The sequence below is a fragment of the Eublepharis macularius genome, chromosome 9 (assembly GCF_028583425.1).
Source record: "Eublepharis macularius isolate TG4126 chromosome 9, MPM_Emac_v1.0, whole genome shotgun sequence".
Taxonomy (NCBI): domain Eukaryota; kingdom Metazoa; phylum Chordata; class Lepidosauria; order Squamata; family Eublepharidae; genus Eublepharis; species Eublepharis macularius.
In genome coordinates this window covers 106,933,300-106,953,062 of record NC_072798.1, presented here as the reverse complement: position 1 = coordinate 106,953,062, position 19,763 = coordinate 106,933,300, and the positions used below count along the sequence as shown (strand labels likewise).

Sequence of the window (19,763 nt, the reverse complement as noted above, 5' to 3'; positions counted from 1 at the left end):
CTGCTGAAAGCACTCCAGAGGATTGCAGTGCTGTTACAGCGGCATCCACGAGTGGAACCTGCAAAAACTGCTTGGTAAAATATGGTAAAATGTACAATTTTCTGACCAAAGTTGGAGGGGATTTGTTTGCCAATCGCTTGGCCCATTCCACCCCTAGCTGCTTTTTGGAAAACTCCAGGAATGGAAACACCTTTTATGAGGTATCTGACCTAGGAAAACCATTCCTTATTCCCTTTGGGTCTGGATTTTGGCTCAGAGGGGGCAGGATTGATTTCTTCCCTGGTTGGAGCCTCTTACAGGTCTGGTGCAGAAATCGTTTTTGAGAGGAGATAAAGTAAGTCTTGAAGTTTAAAGAATCTCGAAGATTGCTCATGAACCCCTACACCCTCCTCTTCGTCAGAGGAATTCCCTGTCTTCTCTGTCCAGAGGATCATAGTCAGCACAGGGGAGGGAGTCCCAAGGGAGAACATCTCTCCCAGTGCAAATAGGGTCTCTCTTAGTTATGTCCTCCCTATTTTCCCTTGCGGGGGGAGGGGAGAAGTGGAGGATAATTGTGTGTGTGGGGGGGGTGCCCTGTCGTCCTCACCTGCCCTGCATTGGGAGCTGGCAGTTTCCTCCCTCACCACCTGTCTTGGAGCATTTATGAAACCATTCGATATTGCGAAAGGTTCAGAGTCGGGCACGTTACTCACGATCCACCCCTCCTGAATGAAGGTAGGGCCTGGAGGCAAAGGAGCCCGCGGTGCCTCTGAGTGGATTGCTTTGGCCAGTCAAGGGACAGGGAAGGAAGCGCTCTGTGGCCTCCTCCTCTCTGGCTGGAGGACAATGCTGCTCTGGCTAGGCTGTGAGTGGCTGCCACACTGTCTGGAGCAGATGATGCGCCAGCTACGCCATGAGTGGCTGCCGTGCTGCCTCTGGAGAGGAAAGCATCGGTTAGGCCTTAAGTGGGAAGCATCCTCTCTTTCTCTGTGGAGTGTCGTTTTGTTCTAGTGCTGGGCGTGAGCGAATACTGATGTAAGCCCTCTTCCATACTTTCCCCCCAGGTAACACCTGGAAACCAAAATCCAAGATCGTTTTGATTAATGCTAAGACATTTAAAACATACACACTTGCTGCTATTTTTAATATAGCACAATTAATCCTGGGAGATGGAAGGTGGCATAGTATAACCTGTTGTTGTCAGATTTCAGAAGATAAGCAGGATTACCCCTGGCCAGACCCTGGGTTGAAGGCCGCCTAGGAAGCCCTGGGTTGCCACGTAGCGGCAGGCAACAGCAACCCCTCGGTTCATCTCTCGCCTGGAATGCCCTTTGCTGTGGTTGCCATAAGTTGGTTGCAGTCACATAATTAGTCCTGTCATTTGATTTAAAGAAATCTTACTTGATAAATTCACTCGCCAGAGATGGATAAATTAATTGATTGCATTTGCACATGCATACAACATTGGCTCTGAAAAGCAGGCTTTGTTTTTAAAATACCTTCCAGCCTCTGAGACAACAGGCACCCAGGAGCTCTGCCCATAAGACGGTAGGGCTCTGGCTGCTTTCCCTGCTTTCACGTTATTCTTCCATTGTCCCTTATTTTAGGAAACTGTTCCCATAGCTTCGGATCTGAAAACTTGCCGGGCAGCCACTTCCCTTCCCTTCTTATTTGTTAGCTGCTTTCCTGTCTCCCAAAGTCGCTCATATCAGAAAAGACACAAGCTTGCAATCTAAAAAGACAAAATGGCCCAGGGAGAGGAGCGGAGGGAAAAGGCAGAGGAAGAAGCTCAGTTTGACATGCTGATCTGCGCGTATTGCCTGTATTTTCTCCTGTTGGTGACAGAGGCTGGGGTGCCATTTCTCTTCTGCAGTGTCTTAGAAAAGAGGAGCAAAGAGCTTTGGAAGGAAACCTCTGCTACCACACTGGGATCTCCCTGCTGGCCCGAACAGTGCCTTCAATCCAATATCCTCCTTGGTTCTCGGAACCCCTCTCAGGAAGATTCCCCTGCTTGTATCCCTGCCCAGTCCTGTCCCTCGGCCCAATCCAACCCACGGGGTGTATGTCAGGTGGCCATGTGGCTGTCACATGATTACCTGGCGAAGTTAAGAAGGTGCACGTGATCACAGGGCTGTGTTGCACCGCCAGAGCTATGCTGTGAAATAATGGAAGAATAATTTCTCAGGTCTTGTTTTTATTTGTTTTTAGCCATGTGTGCCTGAAATAATTTACCTGGTGCCATTTGACAATCTTCCCTCTAGTTTTCCCTGAGGGCTCTTTGCAGAATAATTTTATATGTGGTGAATAATTGTGTTTTCCATGTGTGTTTTTTCCTAATCACGTTAGTCAAAATTTTATGAGTGCTCCATTTTCACTGTTCTTTTATGGGGCTTTTTTGGGTCTGTTTGCTTTTAAATTAGCTCCTTGAAGCTGAAACCATGCGGCACATTTTCACAAACAACTACCACCTTTGCAATGAAATTAGCGAGCGAGTGGTGCAGCACTTCGTGCACTGCATTGAGACGCATGGCCGCCACGTGGAGTATCTGCGGTTCCTGCAAACCATTGTGAAAGCAGACGGCAAATATGTAAAGAAGTGCCAAGATATGGTGATGACAGAGGTATGTTCAGCCAAATGCTCTGCGTGCGCTTTTCCCCTTGGATTATCGCAGATCTTCATTAGTTATAGAAACATAATCCAATCAGTGCATTATGGGGGAAAGAGACAAGGGCTTATCTGTGGGGGCTTAGCATCTGAGATGATCCAGCCCCTCCCCACAGCCTTCTTTTTCATTTATTTATTTATTTATTTACGCTATTTATAATCTGTACTTTCTACTTTGATAAAGGGAGCTCTGACTCTCAAAGGCTTATATCCTAGAAACCTTGGCCGTTTCCAGACGGCTTACCTGCCTCCGGAACATTGCGCCATCTTGCGGGGAAAATGCGAAATACCGCGTTTTCTCGCGCGAGTTTTGCGTGACGTCGTGCGACGTCGCGCAAAACTCGTGCGAGAAAACGTGATATTTCGCGTTTTCCCCGCTAGATGGCACAACGTTCCGGAGGCAGGTACGCCGTCTGGAAACGCCCCTTGTTTGTCTTTAAGGTGCTACTAGGCTCAAATCTTGCTCTTCTTCTGCAGACTAATATAGCCACCCACCTGAAACTTTCCATTCTGTCGTGCTTTGCTTAATGATTGGGATTCTCCTTCCACTGAGAAGAGAGTGTTGACCCTGTCAGGAGAGGTTCTCTGCAAATTTGATGAAGTTTGCTTGAAAAATGCCCCCCCGCTCCCTCCCCCGATAGCCCCTGGATTGATTTCCCCTAGGGAATAATGGCTGGATTAAACTGGATTTCTCTGATATGCCTGAACCAAATAAAAGAATCTGTCCTGAATGTTGGGAATCCCGATTTTTACGGGGCCCCAAATCTAGAGTTCCTGGATTTTTTTTTGTGTACACCCATAGGCTTGACCCTCTGCCCTTAAAGAAATCTGTTTGTGTGATACGTGGCGCTGAGTAGAGCAGCTTTTCCTCTTACCGTTTCAGCTTGTGAATGGGGGAGAAGATGTGCTGGTGTTTTATAATGACAGAGCATCCTTCCCCGTCCTTCTCCACATGATGTGCTCGGAGAGAGACCGCGTGGACGAGAGCGGGGCTTTGGCTTACCACATCACCTTGGTGGAGTTGCTGGCGGCATGTACGGAAGGGAAGAATGTGTACACTGAGATCAAGTGCAATTCCCTTCTGCCTCTAGATGACATAGTGCGGGTGGTGACTCATGACGACTGCATACCTGAGGTGAGCTGGACTTTGCCGCAGCACAGGGAATGGCCAACCCCGTGTGAGCGTGCTTTGAGAGCTCTGAAGAAGCAGAGGCAGCATGCAGGGGCGCTGGACTGAAAACAGCCCCAGAGGTTTAGTTTTGTGTTAAATGGCTAGCAGCGAAGAGGTAAAGCAGGCCATCTGTAAACCATTAAGCGAAGCAGCGTGGGTTTTCTTCTGTGCTAATGCAGCACCAAAGTGTGATATAGGAGCAGGGACAGGAAATGTCATAAGAAATAGAGTGATGCCATTTAAATGGGGGCCAGAATTCTATCCAGAACAGGAACAGTGCACGGAAATGGAAATATTTCAGAATACGGTCCAGTGCCTCTCGGGGCGTTCTTTCTTCAGAGTGTGTGCTGCTTGTTTCAGCTAATATTCACCAGATTTGGGAGAATATATGTATGCAGTGAGAATTAAGAATGTACTTAGAGAATATAAGCAGCTCCTTCTCTCCATTTTATACTCATGACATCCTTGCGGGGTAGGCTAGGCTGAGAGAATATGACTGGCCCCAGGTCACCCAGCATGCTTCCATGGCAGAGCGGGGATTTGAACCTGGGGCTCCCGGATCCTAGTCCGATACTCCCACCACTACACCATACTGGCTGCATGTCATACTGTTGTTTCAAAATCTAGTATATGAGTGATAGAGCAAATCAGACCCAATCTAAGCTAATCAATGAAAAGGAATTGGGGAGCAGACTTAGAATTCAGCAGATCTGTCTCTGAAGCCATTAAACAAGTTCTCACATTTGAGGTGTTTATGAAGAATGAGATAACAGCATTCTCATCCGTACGCCACGCTGGCTCCCTCACTGGTGCTCTCGCCCCCCCACAGCCTGATAAAAACGAATCGTTGTGATTGTGCCGTCTTTTACCTTTCTTCCTTTCCCCTTTGGGTCTCTGTGCTGTCAAAAGGGGCAGGGATTTGTCTTACTGCATACTCTGTTCTGTAAAGTATAATTTATTTATTTTATTTATTTATATTTAATTTATATTCTGCCCTCCCAACATCAGCAGGCTCAGGGCGGATCACAATCAAGATTAAAAACATATTTCATCATATATACAATTTAAAATCATAAAACATCCCAATACATAGATTAAAATACATGTAAACATATTCACACACATACACATATATATGTGTGTATGTATGTATGTAAACACAGCGCCACATAATCCAGACGACCCCCTATTTAGCCATCTCCAGCGTATATTGCCAGGGATGTGTGAGAGATGGAGGTGTCACTAGTAGGGAGGGCATATACTGTGCTCCCCTGGCTCGGGGGCACCGCCCGGCATCAACCATATGCCTGGTGGAACAGCTCCATCTTACAGGCCCGGCGAAATGCTAATAAATCTCGCTGGGCCCTGGTCCCGTTGGACAGAGCGTTCCACCAGGCTGGGGCCAGGACTGAAAAAGCCAGGTGGGCCTCCCTAGGGCCGGGAATAGGGGTGTGCAAGGAAAAAACTTTCGGCTTTCTTGTTTCGGGATTACCCGAAACAAGATTCTCTACCGTTAAAGCCGAAAGCCGAAACAAGAATCTCTTTCGGGATTCGGGATTCGGGATTCTTTCGGCATTCTTTCGGCATTCTTTCGGGTTTTTTTGGGGGGAAAATGCCTCCGTCTTTCAGGACGCCTGGAGGAGGCATTTTCCCACCTAATAAGCCCAAAATTGGTGGGGACCTTCCTCTAACCCTTCTCTAACAACCACCCAAGTTTCAGACAGATTGGACTTTGGGGGGCCATGTTATGGCCCCCCAAAGCAGGTCCCCCCATCCTCCCATAAGAAAGCGAAGGAGCAGCATATTGTTAGCATGCTGCTGCTGATCTTTCTTCATTATTTCCTATGGGGAAAAAATGAAGAGGCAGGCTTCCTTTGCCAGGGGTGGCATTTTGCATGCAAAATGCCCCCTCACCCTCAGGGGCCCTTCTCCCACCCCTCCACCCACCCCCCACCCAGGCTCAGCCTGCTCCCACTTGGGGGGGCCATTTCATGGCCTCCCCAAGTAGGTGCTCTAATCTCTACCACTGACAGCTGGGGGAGGCTTGTGTTGCCAGGGGTGGCATTTTGCATGCAAAATGCCCCCCAACCCTCTGGGGCCCTTCTCCCACCCCTCCTCCCACCCCCCACCAAGGCTCAGCCTGCTCCCACTTGGGGGGGCATTTCATGGCCTCCCCAAGTAGATGCTCTGCTCTCATCTCTACCACTGACAGCTGGGGGAGGCTTGTGTTGCCAGGGGTGGCATTTTGCATGCAAAATGCCCCCCAGCCCTCTGGGGCCCTTCTCCCACCCTTCCTCCCACCCCCCACCAAGCCTCAGACTGCTCCCACTTGGGGGGGCCATTTCATGGCCTCCCCAAGTAGGTCCTCTCAGCCCCTAAAGTCCACCCCTTACAGCCCCACACAAACCCAATTCCCCCCCCCAGCTGCCACACACAGACCCAAATCCCCACATTAGCCCCTCACAGACCCAAATCCACCCCCACCTGCCCCACACCCATAACCCCAGGAACAGGCTGGCAAAGGCCAGCCCTCTCCCTTTGTTCCCTATGCTGGGAACTTCTAAACTCTCTTTCCCTGGGCAATTCTGCACAGCCCAGGGGTGCCACAATGGTGGGCACACTTCTGAGTGCCAGCTGGTCCCTGTGAAAGAGCACCTGAACCACAGACACCCTCCCTCAAATTCCCCCACCACCTACAGAGATGGCTGGCCAGCCAGCCCCATTGTTCCCTATGATGGGAACCAACTGCACAACAAAGAATAAAACAAGAACAACACAAAATAAAGTTTTAAAAAAATTATATTCTCCCTTCCAAAGTACAAGTAGGCAAAGCATTATGACACATTACACCAGCAGTCCCCCACACAGAAAAATTAAAATAAAACTCACTTAACATCAGAGAATCACAAAGCATGATTCCTGTCAAAAACACTTTATTTCTTGAACAGCTTTAGGTTACACAGCAGGGGGGAACACCAAAGGGCATGGCAGCACTATCTTACACAAAAATAACACAACTCGCTTCACATTAAAGAATCACCCCAAAAAATTGCTGTCAAAAGCACTTTATTTCTGTAACTGCTTTAGGAAGGCACCACAGAGCAGGAAAGCAGTGTACTACACAAAAATAACACAACTCACTTCACATCAGAGAATCACACAAACACAATTGCTGTCAAAAACGGTGAAGTGGGTTGTATTATTTTTTGCAGTACATTGCTATCATGCCCTGTTGTGCCCTCCTACTGTGTAACCTAAAGCTGTTCAAGAAATAAAGTGTTTTTGCCAGGAATTGTGTTTTTGTGATTCTCTGATGTTAAGTGAGTTGTGTTATTTTTGTGTAAGATAGTGCTGCCATGCCCTTTGGTGTTCCCCCCTGCTGTGTAACCTAAAGCTGTTCAAGAAATAAAGTGTTTTTAACAGGAATTGTGCTTTGTGATTCTCTGATGTGAAGTGAGTTGTGTTATTTTTGTGTAAGATAGTGCTGCCATGCCCTTTGGTGTTCCCCCCTGCTGTGTAACCTAAAGCTGTTCAAGAAATAAAGTGTTTTTGACAGGAATCATGCTTTGTGATTCTCTGATGTTAAGTGAGTTTTGTTTTAATTTTTCTGTGTGGGGGACTGCTGGTGTAATGTGTCATAATGCTTTGCCTACTTGTACTTTGGAAGGGAGAATATAATTTTTTTAAAACTTTATTTTGTGTTGTTCTTGTTTTATTCTTTGTTGTGCAGTTGGTTCCCATCATAGGGAACAATGGGGCTGGCTGGCCAGCCATCTCTGTAGGTGGTGGGGGAATTTGAGGGAGGGTGTCTGTGGTTCAGGTGCTCTTTCACAGGGACCAGCTGGCACTCAGAAGTGTGCCCACCATTGTGGCACCCCTGGGCTGTGCAGAATTGCCTAGGGAAAGAGAGTTTAGAAGTTCCCAGCATAGGGAACAAAGGGAGAGGGCTGGCCTTTGCCAGCCTGTTCCTGGGGTTATGGGTGTGGGGCAGGTGGGGGTGGATTTGGGTCTGTGAGGGGCTAATGTGGGGATTTGGGTCTGTGTGTGGCAGCTGGGGGGGAATTGGGTTTGTGTGGGGCTGTAAGGGGTGGACTTTAGGGGCTGAGAGGACCTACTTGGGGAGGCCATGAAATGGCCCCCCCAAGTGGGAGCAGTCTGAGGCTTGGTGGGGGGTGGGAGGAAGGGTGGGAGAAGGGCCCCAGAGGGCTGGGGGGCATTTTGCATGCAAAATGCCACCCCTGGCAACACAAGCCTCCCCCAGCTGTCAGTGGTAGAGATGAGAGCAGAGCACCTACTTGGGGAGGCCATGAAATGCCCCCCCCAAGTGGGAGCAGGCTGAGCCTTGGTGGGGGGTGGGAGGAGGGGTGGGAGAAGGGCCCCAGAGGGTTGGGGGGCATTTTGCATGCAAAATGCCACCCCTGGCAACACAAGCCTCCCCCAGCTGTCAGTGGTAGAGATTAGAGCACCTACTTGGGGAGGCCATGAAATGGCCCCCCCAAGTGGGAGCAGGCTGAGCCTTGGTGGGGGGTGGGAGGAGGGGTGGGAGAAGGGCCCCTGAGGGCTGGGGGGCATTTTGCATGCAAAATGCCACCCCTGGCAAAGGAAGCCTGCCTCTTCATTTTTTCCCCATAGGAAATAATGAAGAAAGATCAGCAGCAGCATGCTAACAATATGCTGCTCCTTCGCTTTCTTATGGGAGGATGGGGGGACCTGCTTTGGGGGGCCATAACATGGCCCCCCAAAGTCCAATCTGTCTGAAACTTGGGTGGTTGTTAGAGAAGGGTTAGAGGAAGGTCCCCACCAATTTTGGGCTTATTCGGTGGGAAAATGCCTCCTCCAGACGTCCTGGAAGACGGAGGCATTTTCCCATAGAAAAGCCGAAAGAAAGCCGAAAGAATCCCGAAACGTTTCGGCTTTTTTCTTTCGGCTACCCGAAACGTTTCGGCATTCCCCGAAACGTTTCGGCATTCCCCGAAAGAAGCCGAAACACTTTTGTTTCGGCATTCTTTCGGCATTCTGAATGCCGAAACGCACATCCCTAGCCGGGAATCTTTAATAGATGCTTATTGCTAGAGCGAAGAGTCCTGTGGGGTTCATATGGGGAGAGGCGGTCCCGCAGATACGCCGGTCCCAGTCTGTATAGGGCTTTATAGGTTATAATGTACATTTATGGCCATGTATAAATGACAACAACAGAAAAGCAAAAGACCAGTTCTCAGGACCGGATCTAGGGATCAGCTAGGCGAGCTACAGCCTGAGGCCTCATAATAGGAGGGGCCTTCAAGTTAAAAAAGTGAGATTGTTGGCCGTCAGCACCTGCTGTCCACCCGGGCTCCGTCCGACTGTGCCGCCAAAGGCTCGAACGGCCGACAGAGAGAGGACCTGCAGGCTTTTTCACACTCCTGGGGGGGGGGCCTCTTAAACTCACATCGTTGCGGCCCGATTGTTCCACCGCCCGGCCCTGTCCGCGCTTAAAAGTCATGATGTTTTATTAGTCTTATAATTGAAGGCTGTCGTTCTTGGAAATCCTTTAGGGACAGCAAGACAAGCATCCCTGTAATGTCTCTTATTTACCTGTTTTGCTTTATTTTGTTTTTTACATTTGATTTTTCAGGTTAAGATCGCGTATGTGAACTTCGTCAACCATTGCTATGTGGACACGGAGGTGGAAATGAAGGAAATCTACACTAGTAACCACATCTGGAAATTATTTGAAAACTTCCTTGTGGATATGGCAAGGGTGGGCTTGTGCTTTCTGTTAATTGTGGCAACCGCCATGTTGTTTTTTGCTAATTAAATGCATCAGTTAGATGTATGTGCTCCGAAGTGCTGCCTCCTGTTCTGGCTGCACCAGACTCCTCTGCTTGGTTGCGTTGTCCAGGCAATTGAGTTTGTTCGTGCAGATTGAGGGTGGCATTTCATCTTGAGCCGTGACCCCTGCGACGTAAACGCCTCAGTTTTGCCTGGCTCTGAAGACTCCAAGAAAGCAGCAAGAATAATGAGCAGAACTTTGTTTTTCCTTTCTCCCAGAGAAGAAAGGCAGGCAACAAAAAACTGAACTCTTCAAAGAATACAGAATGATAAAAACAGCAAAAACGACAGTTTATATTGGCTGCTTATCAGATCACTGCTCATGAAATGCACTCAGCAGATGGATCCTTAAAATGTCTCCAGTGCCAAGGAGGCATTTTAAGGATGTCTCCTTGGCAATGAAGGCACGCTGGTTGTGGGGCTAGGAGGATGGATTTCCTCCCAACGGCACTGATGTTGTGTAACGCCAGGTCCGTCAATACTAAGACCAAGGCACTGCAAGATTTCTTTGCAGTGGAAAATGTGTGTTCCCCCTCGAAATGAGCCCTGATGATAGTGTTTTGTGCATGATAGAGCAGTACCTAAATTTTATGTAGATGCTCACATGAGGTCTACTTCTGTGCATGGGGGTGCCCCACACCATGGTATAAATTCCCATCTGATTTCTATCCATTCATTGCAATCTGGCCAAACAAATCTGTTCTGAAAGGAATCACAAACATGAATAGTTTGAATTGTGCTCCTGCGTTCAATGAACTGTGGATGTTACTTACCAATGTGATAACCAGGGCTTTTTTCTGGGAAAAGGGGGGGGGTGGAACTCAGTGGGTTGCCCTCGGAGAAAATGTTCACATGGCCGGTGGCCCCGCCCCCTGATCTCCAGACAGAGGGGAGTTTAGATTGCCCTCCATGCTGCCGAGTGGCGCGGAGGTCAATCTAAACTCCCCTCTGTCTGGAGATCAGGGGGCGGGGCCACCAGCCATGTGACCATTTTCAAGAGGTTCTGGAACTCCGTTCCCCCGCGTTCCCCCTGAAAAAAAGCCCTGGTGATAACTGAATAGTCCCTACAATTTCTAGACCTTCCTGATGCAATGCCTCTGCCCACTCTAGGTTTGTAACACAACCACAGACAGAAAGCACGCGGACACCTCTCTGGAGAAATACGTCACTGAGCCTGTCATGAACATTGTGAGCGGCTTCTTCAGTTCTCCGTTTTCAGACAACAGCACAAGCCTCCAGGTCAGGACCAGTGTCTCTTCAGACCAAGATGCTGAATGCATACTGGAGACCCTCCGACACACATCTTAGGAAGGCCTGGATTCCCAGTCATGTCTCTTGTACTTCTTTTACTGTCAAAAGGGGGGAGGTCAGAGTGGAAAGTGTCTTAATGAGTTAATATTAGAAGATCTCTTGAGATTTTCCCCTACTCGGCTGTGAATATAATGTCCATTCGGACCACATTTTCTAATTCCTTGAAAGAATGTTGGCTCTGTTAGACTGGTGTTGGCGTCTGAGACAGTTGCTACGCCGGGCCTGATATGGATTCCTGGGTGTCAGATCAGTTAGTTCCCCTCTCCCATAGATCAGCCAAGTGTAAAAGCAGGTGGTAGGTTCTGGATCTCTTTCTTTTCTCCCTCACCCACTCTTCACCAGAAGGTAGGACGTACTGGTTAACGGTGATGCTAGGCACACATTCCAGAAGGTCTACGTGTCTGACCTCTCCTCCCTCCCCAGTCGAGAAGCCTGCAAGAATTTAATGTGACATTGTGCATGTGAGTTTCCTGGAACTTGCACAAAGATGTCCCATGCCGGTACTTTGAGGGATCCATCTGTGGGGCTGTCCCCCTGAAGTCTCTTCTGAAGTAAACATGATGATGGGAATCCGGAGAGGAATTGCTGAAGAATTTGAGGAAGAATTTTTCAAAGTAGCCGGAGAATTGGAAGGCCAGTACCTGACTTTGGTGAAAATGCCCAGTAGGAAGGAGGCCAAATTCTCAGGTGGGGTAGTTCAGGGTTGCTTAGCCCTCATGAGCCAAATCCTTGGAAGGGGTTTGATTCTTGTTGATTTGGCCCTGTAGAAAAATTCGGAGCAGTCGCATTTTGTGTATCCTAACTAAATGCACAATGTCCATTAAATTCTTGCAGGCTTCTCGGCTGGGGAGGGAGGGGAGGTCAGACAGGTAGACCTTCTAGAATGTGTGCCTAGCATCACGGTTAACCAGTACGTCCTACCCTTCTGGTGAAGAGTGGGTGAGGGAGAAAAGAAAGAGATCTTTCTGGCAGAATCTGGGTTTACCAAAGGGCATAGTTCGGTAGTGTAGTGAGAATGTGGAATAAATTAATGATAATTCATGTGTTCTTGTGTTGTGTCAGAACACAGGACAAGTGTTACTTATCTTTGTAATGTTTTAGATTACCTGTTAAAACTTTTTTTCTGTTTTGTTTTCAGACTCATCAGCCTGTGTTTATCCAGTTGCTGCAGTCAGCATTTAGAATTTATAACTGTACCTGGCCAAACCCTGTGCAGAAATCTTCTGTGGAGTCTTGTATCAAAACGCTGGCTGAAGTTGGTAGGTGAATATTCAATTTCAGTTCTGACTGCCAGTATTTCAAATTGAGGAATGCCTCGGTTTACAGTGGAATACTGGTTATTTTATTTATTATTTCTTACTATAGTCTCCAGGGAAATCCAGGGAGCAAATGTATCAGGAAACATCTGTACAGTCTTTGCTGAGATAGAATGCAGGCTGAATTGGAAGCAGCATTCCGACCAGGAGACATGCCCAGGGGCGGTGTGTTCTTGGGAGATGCATGCAGGGCAGCAGTTGCACTTACTGGGCGTGACATGGCGAGCACGTGTCCCCACTACACATGGCTGGCGTGAATGTGATTTGTGTTTGGGCCTTCTTGTTATGCTAGTGAAGTGTTACGATGTGTGAGACTACCCGGGTCCTCTGGTCCACATTTCCCTCTCCAAGCACTTATTTTTGGGACCATAATCTTAGATTTATGCTGTTAACAGTATCAGTGGCAGGGAACAGGATAGAAAACAAAGGAATGAGGTCTCGTGGACAGGCTGTATCGCTTGAAGGCATTTCTGGACTACAGAAACTTTTATCTCCACCACTGGGCCTCTTTCCTGTTTGTGTGTCTCTGTGCTTTTGTGTTTATGTTTTATTTGTTTACAATATTTCATACATATTCCTCTGTTTTAATATTTTCATTGTTTGCCACCCTGGGGACCCCAAGTTGGGTAGAAAGGTAGTATACAAACGTTTAACTATAAACAAAAAGAGCTATATATTATGCAGCAACAAACTTCCGGGGAGCTCCTCCCTCCCTGGGAATAATGATCCAGTATGAGGCATGGGTTTGCAAACGCGCACTGAGGCACATTTCTAGGTGTGCTTGTAGATCTTTTTTGGTGTGCCCCTTTAAATGAATCCCTGATCTGTGGATTGGTTATTGGGGACACGATCAGATACTGGAGTGGCTTTTACCTGTGTTTTCTTTCTGCTCCAGTGAGGAGCTGTTGTGCTCACAGACCGCCCGCTTCAAAGCTTCCGTATCTTTGTTCCTTCCTGTGGGGGTAATTCCGATTATAACCCGCTAGATTTCCTAGCAGAAGGCATCTCCTTAATGGCCCTTTATTCAGGAGCACCTACCATCCAGGTGCTTTTATTGGCATGTCTTGTTTGGTGCCTGACTAGAGAGAGAGAGAGCTCTTCTCTTTTGAAAACCTTGTCCTTAATTATTATAATTAGTGGCAAACTTCCCCCGTACTTTCTGAGCCATCAGCAAAAGAACTCAGTCTTTCTGCTGCAAGGAGGAGAGGAAATAACAGATTTCTTTCTTTGTCATTTTGAATGAGAGAGGGTTTTTTCCTTCTTCTCCTTCCATTACCAAACTGAAGCAAGGGACTTTGTTGCAAGCTAACCAGACAGAACCAGTGTCATTCACAACAGCCAGGCAGAACCCGTAGCCAGGGGAGGAAAGCCACAGGACAGAACCAAGCAAGAAAAAACTGACAGCCCCCCCCCCCTCCCCAGCACAATCTGAAAAAATGAGTATCAACTGTATATAACACACACTAACACCAAAAACTCCCCTAGTGGCAAGTTAACAACTGTATAATAACAGTAACATGAAAACAGACCCCCCCCCCCGAAGAACAATCACCAAAAATTAACCACAACTGTATAACAAGCATACACTCCACAAAAGCAAGCCATTTTTAAAAAGAAAATCTTAAGAAGACCAAAATTGTTCCTTCCCCTCCGCTGATCCCTCCTAGACAGCAGGCCAACTCCCCTCCCCCCAAAGTCAGAACCACCCCCCCCCCCAGTGAGTCTATGATCTCAAACTAGGCAGAAGTTTCTCCTGGCACAGGCCAGGTCTCCCTTTTCTTCCTCCAGGCAGCAGTGCAGCAGAAGTAGTCAGGCCAGGCAGCAAATCCACTCCAATCCACAGAGAGACGGCAATAGTAGTAACCGTCTCCAAGGCCAGACCACACACAATGGAGCCTGCTCTGAGGCAAGCTGCTTGTTAAACTCCTTGCAGGGCAGTTGGAAAAGGCGCTCTCCTTCTCAGAGAATCCCATTGGCCAGAAAAGGAGAGCTCCTGCAAATATTGGCTACTTGGTGCCCCTCCCTGCCTCATTCCCCCTCCCTTTTGCATCTGCCTCCCTCCCTCCTCCCCCTTCCATCTTGCAAAAAAAGAAAGAAAGCAGGATACACTGTCTCTCTGCAAGAAAACTGCAAGAGAAACAGCCAACCATGATTCCTAAATTTACCCAGATTTATTTAGGGGTCTAAATCTGGGTACCTGGATCAGATCTGGGATTCTCTACTGCGATCCGGGAAAGCTGGATTTTGCCAAATGAGCAAAAATCTGGCATTCCCCCCCCCCCCCCCAAATCCTGGACGTGGATCACGGATCCCTAATTTAGTATTCTTTCTCCTCAATTGAGGATGGAATGAGATGTGATTCTCAGCATGGGTCTGCTTCTGGAAATGGCCATCCCGGTCTGTCTTATCCAGCAGCCAGTGATATCAGACAGAAATGGGAACATGTACAATGTCACAACATCACAACATGTACAGATTTGCCTAAATGTTTCAGGGAGAGAGGAGAGAACCATCGAGACTTGAAAAAATCCTAGCATTGCAGACTATTCCATTCTTCACTGGAATGTTCGTTGCAAAATAGATCTGGTTTTCCACTTTAACTTCCAATGCAAACGATGTAGTTCTTTTACCACAAAGGTGCCAAGGCCTAGAGTGCCCAGGCTGTGCATCACAATCCGCTTCTAGGAAGAAATTAGCTTACAGCTGCCATTTTCAGGAGCAGTCCCTGTTTCATTTCATTTGTGCCTTTATTCTTTTATTAACCAGTCTCCATTTATAAATGCCCTAATATTTTCTTATTCCACCTGTGTTCTTCCCAAGCCAAGAACCGTGGCATTGCAATTCCAGTGGATTTGGACAGCCAAGTCAATACATTGTTCATGAAGAGCCATACCAATATGATTCAGAGAGCAGCCATGGGCTGGCGAATGTCTGCTCGCAGTGGCCCTCGTTTTAAAGAGGCCCTCGGAGGACCTGCCTGGGATTATAGGAATATAATTGAGAAGCTACAGGTATTGTGGAAAATGGCAAATACGTGAACTAATCGTTTGTATTTAAATACGCACAAGGTATTTGAGGGCACAAAATGCTCAGGAACCAAATGCCCATTCTTAACATTGTTCGACCCCGTAGCTCCTCCCAGTTGTCTTTTATGGTCTGAGACAGTGATACTTGATACACATGTGGCTCTTTTGATCACCATTCCCCGTGGCACTCACCCCACGTTCCAGGAAAGTGGGCAGTTTCTTAAGACATTGAAAAATAATCATCATTATCCTATGCTCAAGATAAAACTTAAATTTTTCAAATGCTGCCAGTTTGCTCGTGGTGCTTATATCAAGGTTGCAGAGATGTGTGGGTTCTGTGTTTGAAGCTGGAATAACATGTGCAGCTGAATAAGGTGGTGGTGGAGGAGGGCGTATTACTGTTGAATGCTGACCCATAAACCAAAACTCCCCAGAGGGGAGAGACAGCCCTAGGTGCTCAGAGGTGCTCTAGGGATTCAAAGGGTTCTGTTATTGTTTGTGCCTGTTTGGGGTTATATTGTATATTATTTGTGCATGTTTTGGGTGGTGTCCAAGGCACACAGCAGTAACCTGGTTCTTTTGGTCAATGTGAATTGTGAATGTGGCTCTCCATGTTCGGCAGGGGAAGCATCGTCTCTTCTCCCTATCCAGAAAGGATGCAGAACTGTCCTTTTCCCATGGGCACTTGAGCTATTTTCTTCTGGGTTATTCTATGGGGATATCTTTTGAGGGGGGCGGGATCTGTGATTTTAGGTTGCATACTTTTGTGATATTTATTGATATTGTTTCCTATGCACTCCTTTGAGTGCATTCAAAAGACATCTAAAACTATTATAAATGCATTGCACAAATACATTTTAATCTTGTCAGCTCAGCCGAGCATTTAAGGTGACGAAATGATAAAAACTGAGCATTGATCTGCTAGACAATTAGACTTTTCTTCAGAACGCCCACCCAAGTTCACATTCGGATGTCTCGTCTTGTTGGCTTTCTTCTTTAGGATGTTGTCGCTTCTTTGGAACAGCAGTTCAATCCCATGATGCAGGCGGAGTTTTCAGTGTTGGTGGATGTCTTGCATAGCCCCGAGCTGCTTTTTCCTGAGGGGAGTGATGCTCGAATCAGATGTGGGGCTTTCATGTCCAAGTAAGTGCCTTGAAGCATGTTTGTTTTATTTCTTTCTGCAGGGGCGGCTGCTTCTGCAGTTCTATCTCATTGTGCGCCACTATCCATTTTGAAAATCTTCTTGCACTATGGGAAGAACTAAGGCATATATATATGCGGGATGGATTAAGAGAGACCCTTTAGGAAGTTCTCTTCTGCGGTGTGGATGGACACTTTTCCAGGGTGCTGAGCAGTGTAGAGATCTGAGGGGTGCATGCTGGGCCTTCCTTCCCTTTCCCAGAGTGAGCTGGTTGACTCAGACTCCTGGGGGACTCCTGCACATCAAAGGGGGCTCCTGGTGACGTCCCACCCGCCTCATTCTGTGGTGGGCGTGAGGTGCCCCGCTTCCTCTTCCTGTTAGTTTTTGAGGCTGGCCCCTGACATCCCCACGACAGTGTCCTCCTTTTTCTGGGAGTGTCAGTGCTGTTATGAGAAGGAGCCACGATGTGGACCCCTTGTGCTTCCTGCCAAGCCATTCTTCTGTGGCATCCGTGCTGTTTAAGATAATGTCAGAAAGGGCCTTCAAAACCCAGGTTTCTCTCTTGTTTCTGTACATTTATATAAAAATATTTTTATCCTGCGGAAATCTGTAGATGAGATCAACATATGAGCAGGACTTGTGCATCCCAAGCTCCTGGAATGCCTTAGCAGAAATTGTAGGTTTCACTAGGCAAGACATGCCCCCCTATCTTGGGAAAGGGAGGGGAGGGCGGGTGGTAGGGTGGCAGGGAGTTTGTTGTTATATTTGCTATCTTACGTGGAAAAGCAGTAAAAATATTAATGGGGAGAAAGAAATGCCCTTGGGTTCAGCTGTTAATGGCACCCAGTGAGCTCAGTGGGACAAAATATACAGGCTGAAGTTTAGACACACTGGGATGGGTGAGGTGTTGGGGGCCAGCCCATTCCTAGACTTTGCTGCCTCCATCTCCCCGCCCCAGCCTGTGATATTGTGCAGCTGTTACATGCGCATAATATTGGCTGTCGGCCTCTTGTTAAGCATGTCGTGTTGATGGAAGATATTTCATAGCTGTATGGAAGTCCAGTTTCTAATTGATGCAGCTTCAAGGAGGTTTATATACCTAAAGACAAGCTGACAGACAGAGGTGGGCGCGGGGGGGGGTACTCCTTTGGTCTTTGGGTTCAACTGCCTGTGTGTGTTTGAAATGTGCAAGCAGAAGCTGCACTGAGTTCTGGATTGAGGCTGCAGTTCTGCGCGCGTGTGAGGTGTTGAGAGCTGACTTGGGTGTAAGCCCTGTTGCAAACAAGGCAGTTTACTTTGGAGTAAGTGTGCATCCAGCCATGCAGCATGACCTTGGAACAATCTTGCAAAACCAGAAAGATTTGTAAAACTGAGACGTGATGGTGGCGGGGAGTGCCCTCAAGTCGTAGCTGACATGTTCTCTTAAGGCAGGTTGTTCTGGAGACTGAGAAAAAGTAAACAGATGCCCTGATTTTTATGGCACATTGTGCAGCTTTGAATGGCTTTCAGTTGCTAAGCTTTTTATGTGCAGTCTGGGTGCCTGCCCAAAGCTTTCAGTCTTAGCCTCTCGGCTTTCCCACATCCTCTCTGCCCTTGAAGAACTCCGCACATATTCAGCAGAACAAACTTAGAGGAACCCAACAAGTCAGGCCATCTTCCTGCTTCTACAGCTTTTGCCCAAAGCTCTGTCCTGCTGTTAGCAGATACTTAGTTTGAGAATGTTCTCAAGTGTAAGGGATTTTTCAGAACAGGAAAATCTCACCTCTTCTCACCTCTTGCAGTCCTTCCATGTTTTTTGGTGGGTCCTTCCATTTTATTGTTTTGTTTTTGTTATTTTATACACTTTGCTGAATTATACTTTTAATTTGTCCTTATTTTTAATTCAGTAACTTGATATGGCTATGTTTCCTCATCTTTGTTTTACGTACTACATAGAAGCTGCTGAAGCAGTCCTTTAACACTTACCTGATAGAGAATCTTATAATGATCTCACAGTTTCTTGCTTGCCTGGATGCAGCTGCCTGGCCGATTTAAGACTAGGCATCTTCCCGGCTCTTCCCATACGTCCCACCCTGGAAGTTCTGAGTTAGGGCATTTTTCTCAGCTTGTTGACCATCAGTAGACAAAGATTGTAGGTAGTCATGTTCCCTTAAATATTGCCTTTTTAGCTAAAAGATATATGAGGCACACTTCATAAAGCTATGCCATTGACTAGAGCTTATATAGCCTTAAGAGAGAAACCAAATAGCCAAAAGGAAAAAAAAATTACTCAATGGCCAAGAGGTTAGATCCCTCTCTCCACTAGTTTTCTAGAGATGTTACGATGGTTATAGCTTTCATCTTCAACCTGAAACTTGGACCTGTTGATTTTTTTTCATGAAACTGTCTAGTGATCGCGTGGTGCTGAACTGTTTGTGGCTGTGGTAGAAAGTATATCCAAGATCATAGATGAATGGTAAAATCTACTTCTTTAGAAACCATTGAGCTAAAACTAGCTCTGTTTTATGCCAACTGTCTGGACTTAAGTGTATAGGAATTACAGTGCCATACTAACCAGAGGTACACCCTTCTAAGTCCATTGACTTCAGTGGACCTAGGTGTAACTCTGATTAAGATAGCAATGCCTGCTACCTATTGTATATTTGCCTGAAACGGCAAGCTAAACATATTTTCTTTATCAGCTGAAAATTGCACATGACGTGGAGATATTAAAAAGTAGTTAATGAAAACAGTTTCAAATTATATCTCAGTATCTAAATATCTTAAATTTTAAAGGATTAAGAAACAGATTAAAGGAATAGAAAAATTGTACCATAGCAAGAACGTAGTAGGTTATTTGAAATTAATCCTGCTGTATAAAAGGCAAGCCGTATTGGCGATGACTCACTGTTTATCCTTGCGCAAGTGCATTTCCGATGACTCTGGCCTCAAGACTGCTACAAAGCGCCCAGTAACCACCGGGAGGGGGGGCCACCAAATCACTTTTCTAGTGCCTGTTGTATTTTTTCACACAACGGGCATTGTTGCTAGTATATGAATAGTTTCTATGTAACTGGTAGAGTAGCCTGAGCATTAGGTTTTGTCGATGGAATGAAAGATGATTAAGAGGTTATAAGAGTTAGATACCATAAGGGTTCATTTAGTATGATGTTTTTTGTTTCATTTTTAAGGTTGATAAATCACACAAAGAGGCTAATGGAGAAGGAAGAAAAACTCTGTATCAAAATTCTCCAGACGTTACGGGAAATGCTCGACAAGAAGGACAGCTTTGTGGAAGAGGTACATGGGATATCTTAGTTTCAAAGAGCACAAATATATACAATATTTGCCTGGGCATTTCTGC

At 46.9% G+C, this 19,763-nt stretch overlaps 1 protein-coding gene across 1 annotated transcript in view; it reads left to right on the top strand.

The window, feature by feature from the left end:
* ITPR2 (inositol 1,4,5-trisphosphate receptor type 2) overlaps positions 1-19,763 on the top strand; it is a 304,126-nt gene that overhangs the window by 129,221 nt on the left and 155,142 nt on the right. Inside the window, exons 30-37 of the mRNA XM_054987843.1 lie at positions 2,400-2,600; positions 3,528-3,779; positions 9,430-9,555; positions 10,737-10,865; positions 12,076-12,196; positions 15,074-15,264; positions 16,280-16,422; positions 19,591-19,699. Of these exons, the coding sequence (XP_054843818.1) occupies positions 2,400-2,600; positions 3,528-3,779; positions 9,430-9,555; positions 10,737-10,865; positions 12,076-12,196; positions 15,074-15,264; positions 16,280-16,422; positions 19,591-19,699 (1,272 nt within the window). The remainder of the gene's footprint in view (positions 1-2,399; positions 2,601-3,527; positions 3,780-9,429; positions 9,556-10,736; positions 10,866-12,075; positions 12,197-15,073; positions 15,265-16,279; positions 16,423-19,590; positions 19,700-19,763) is intronic.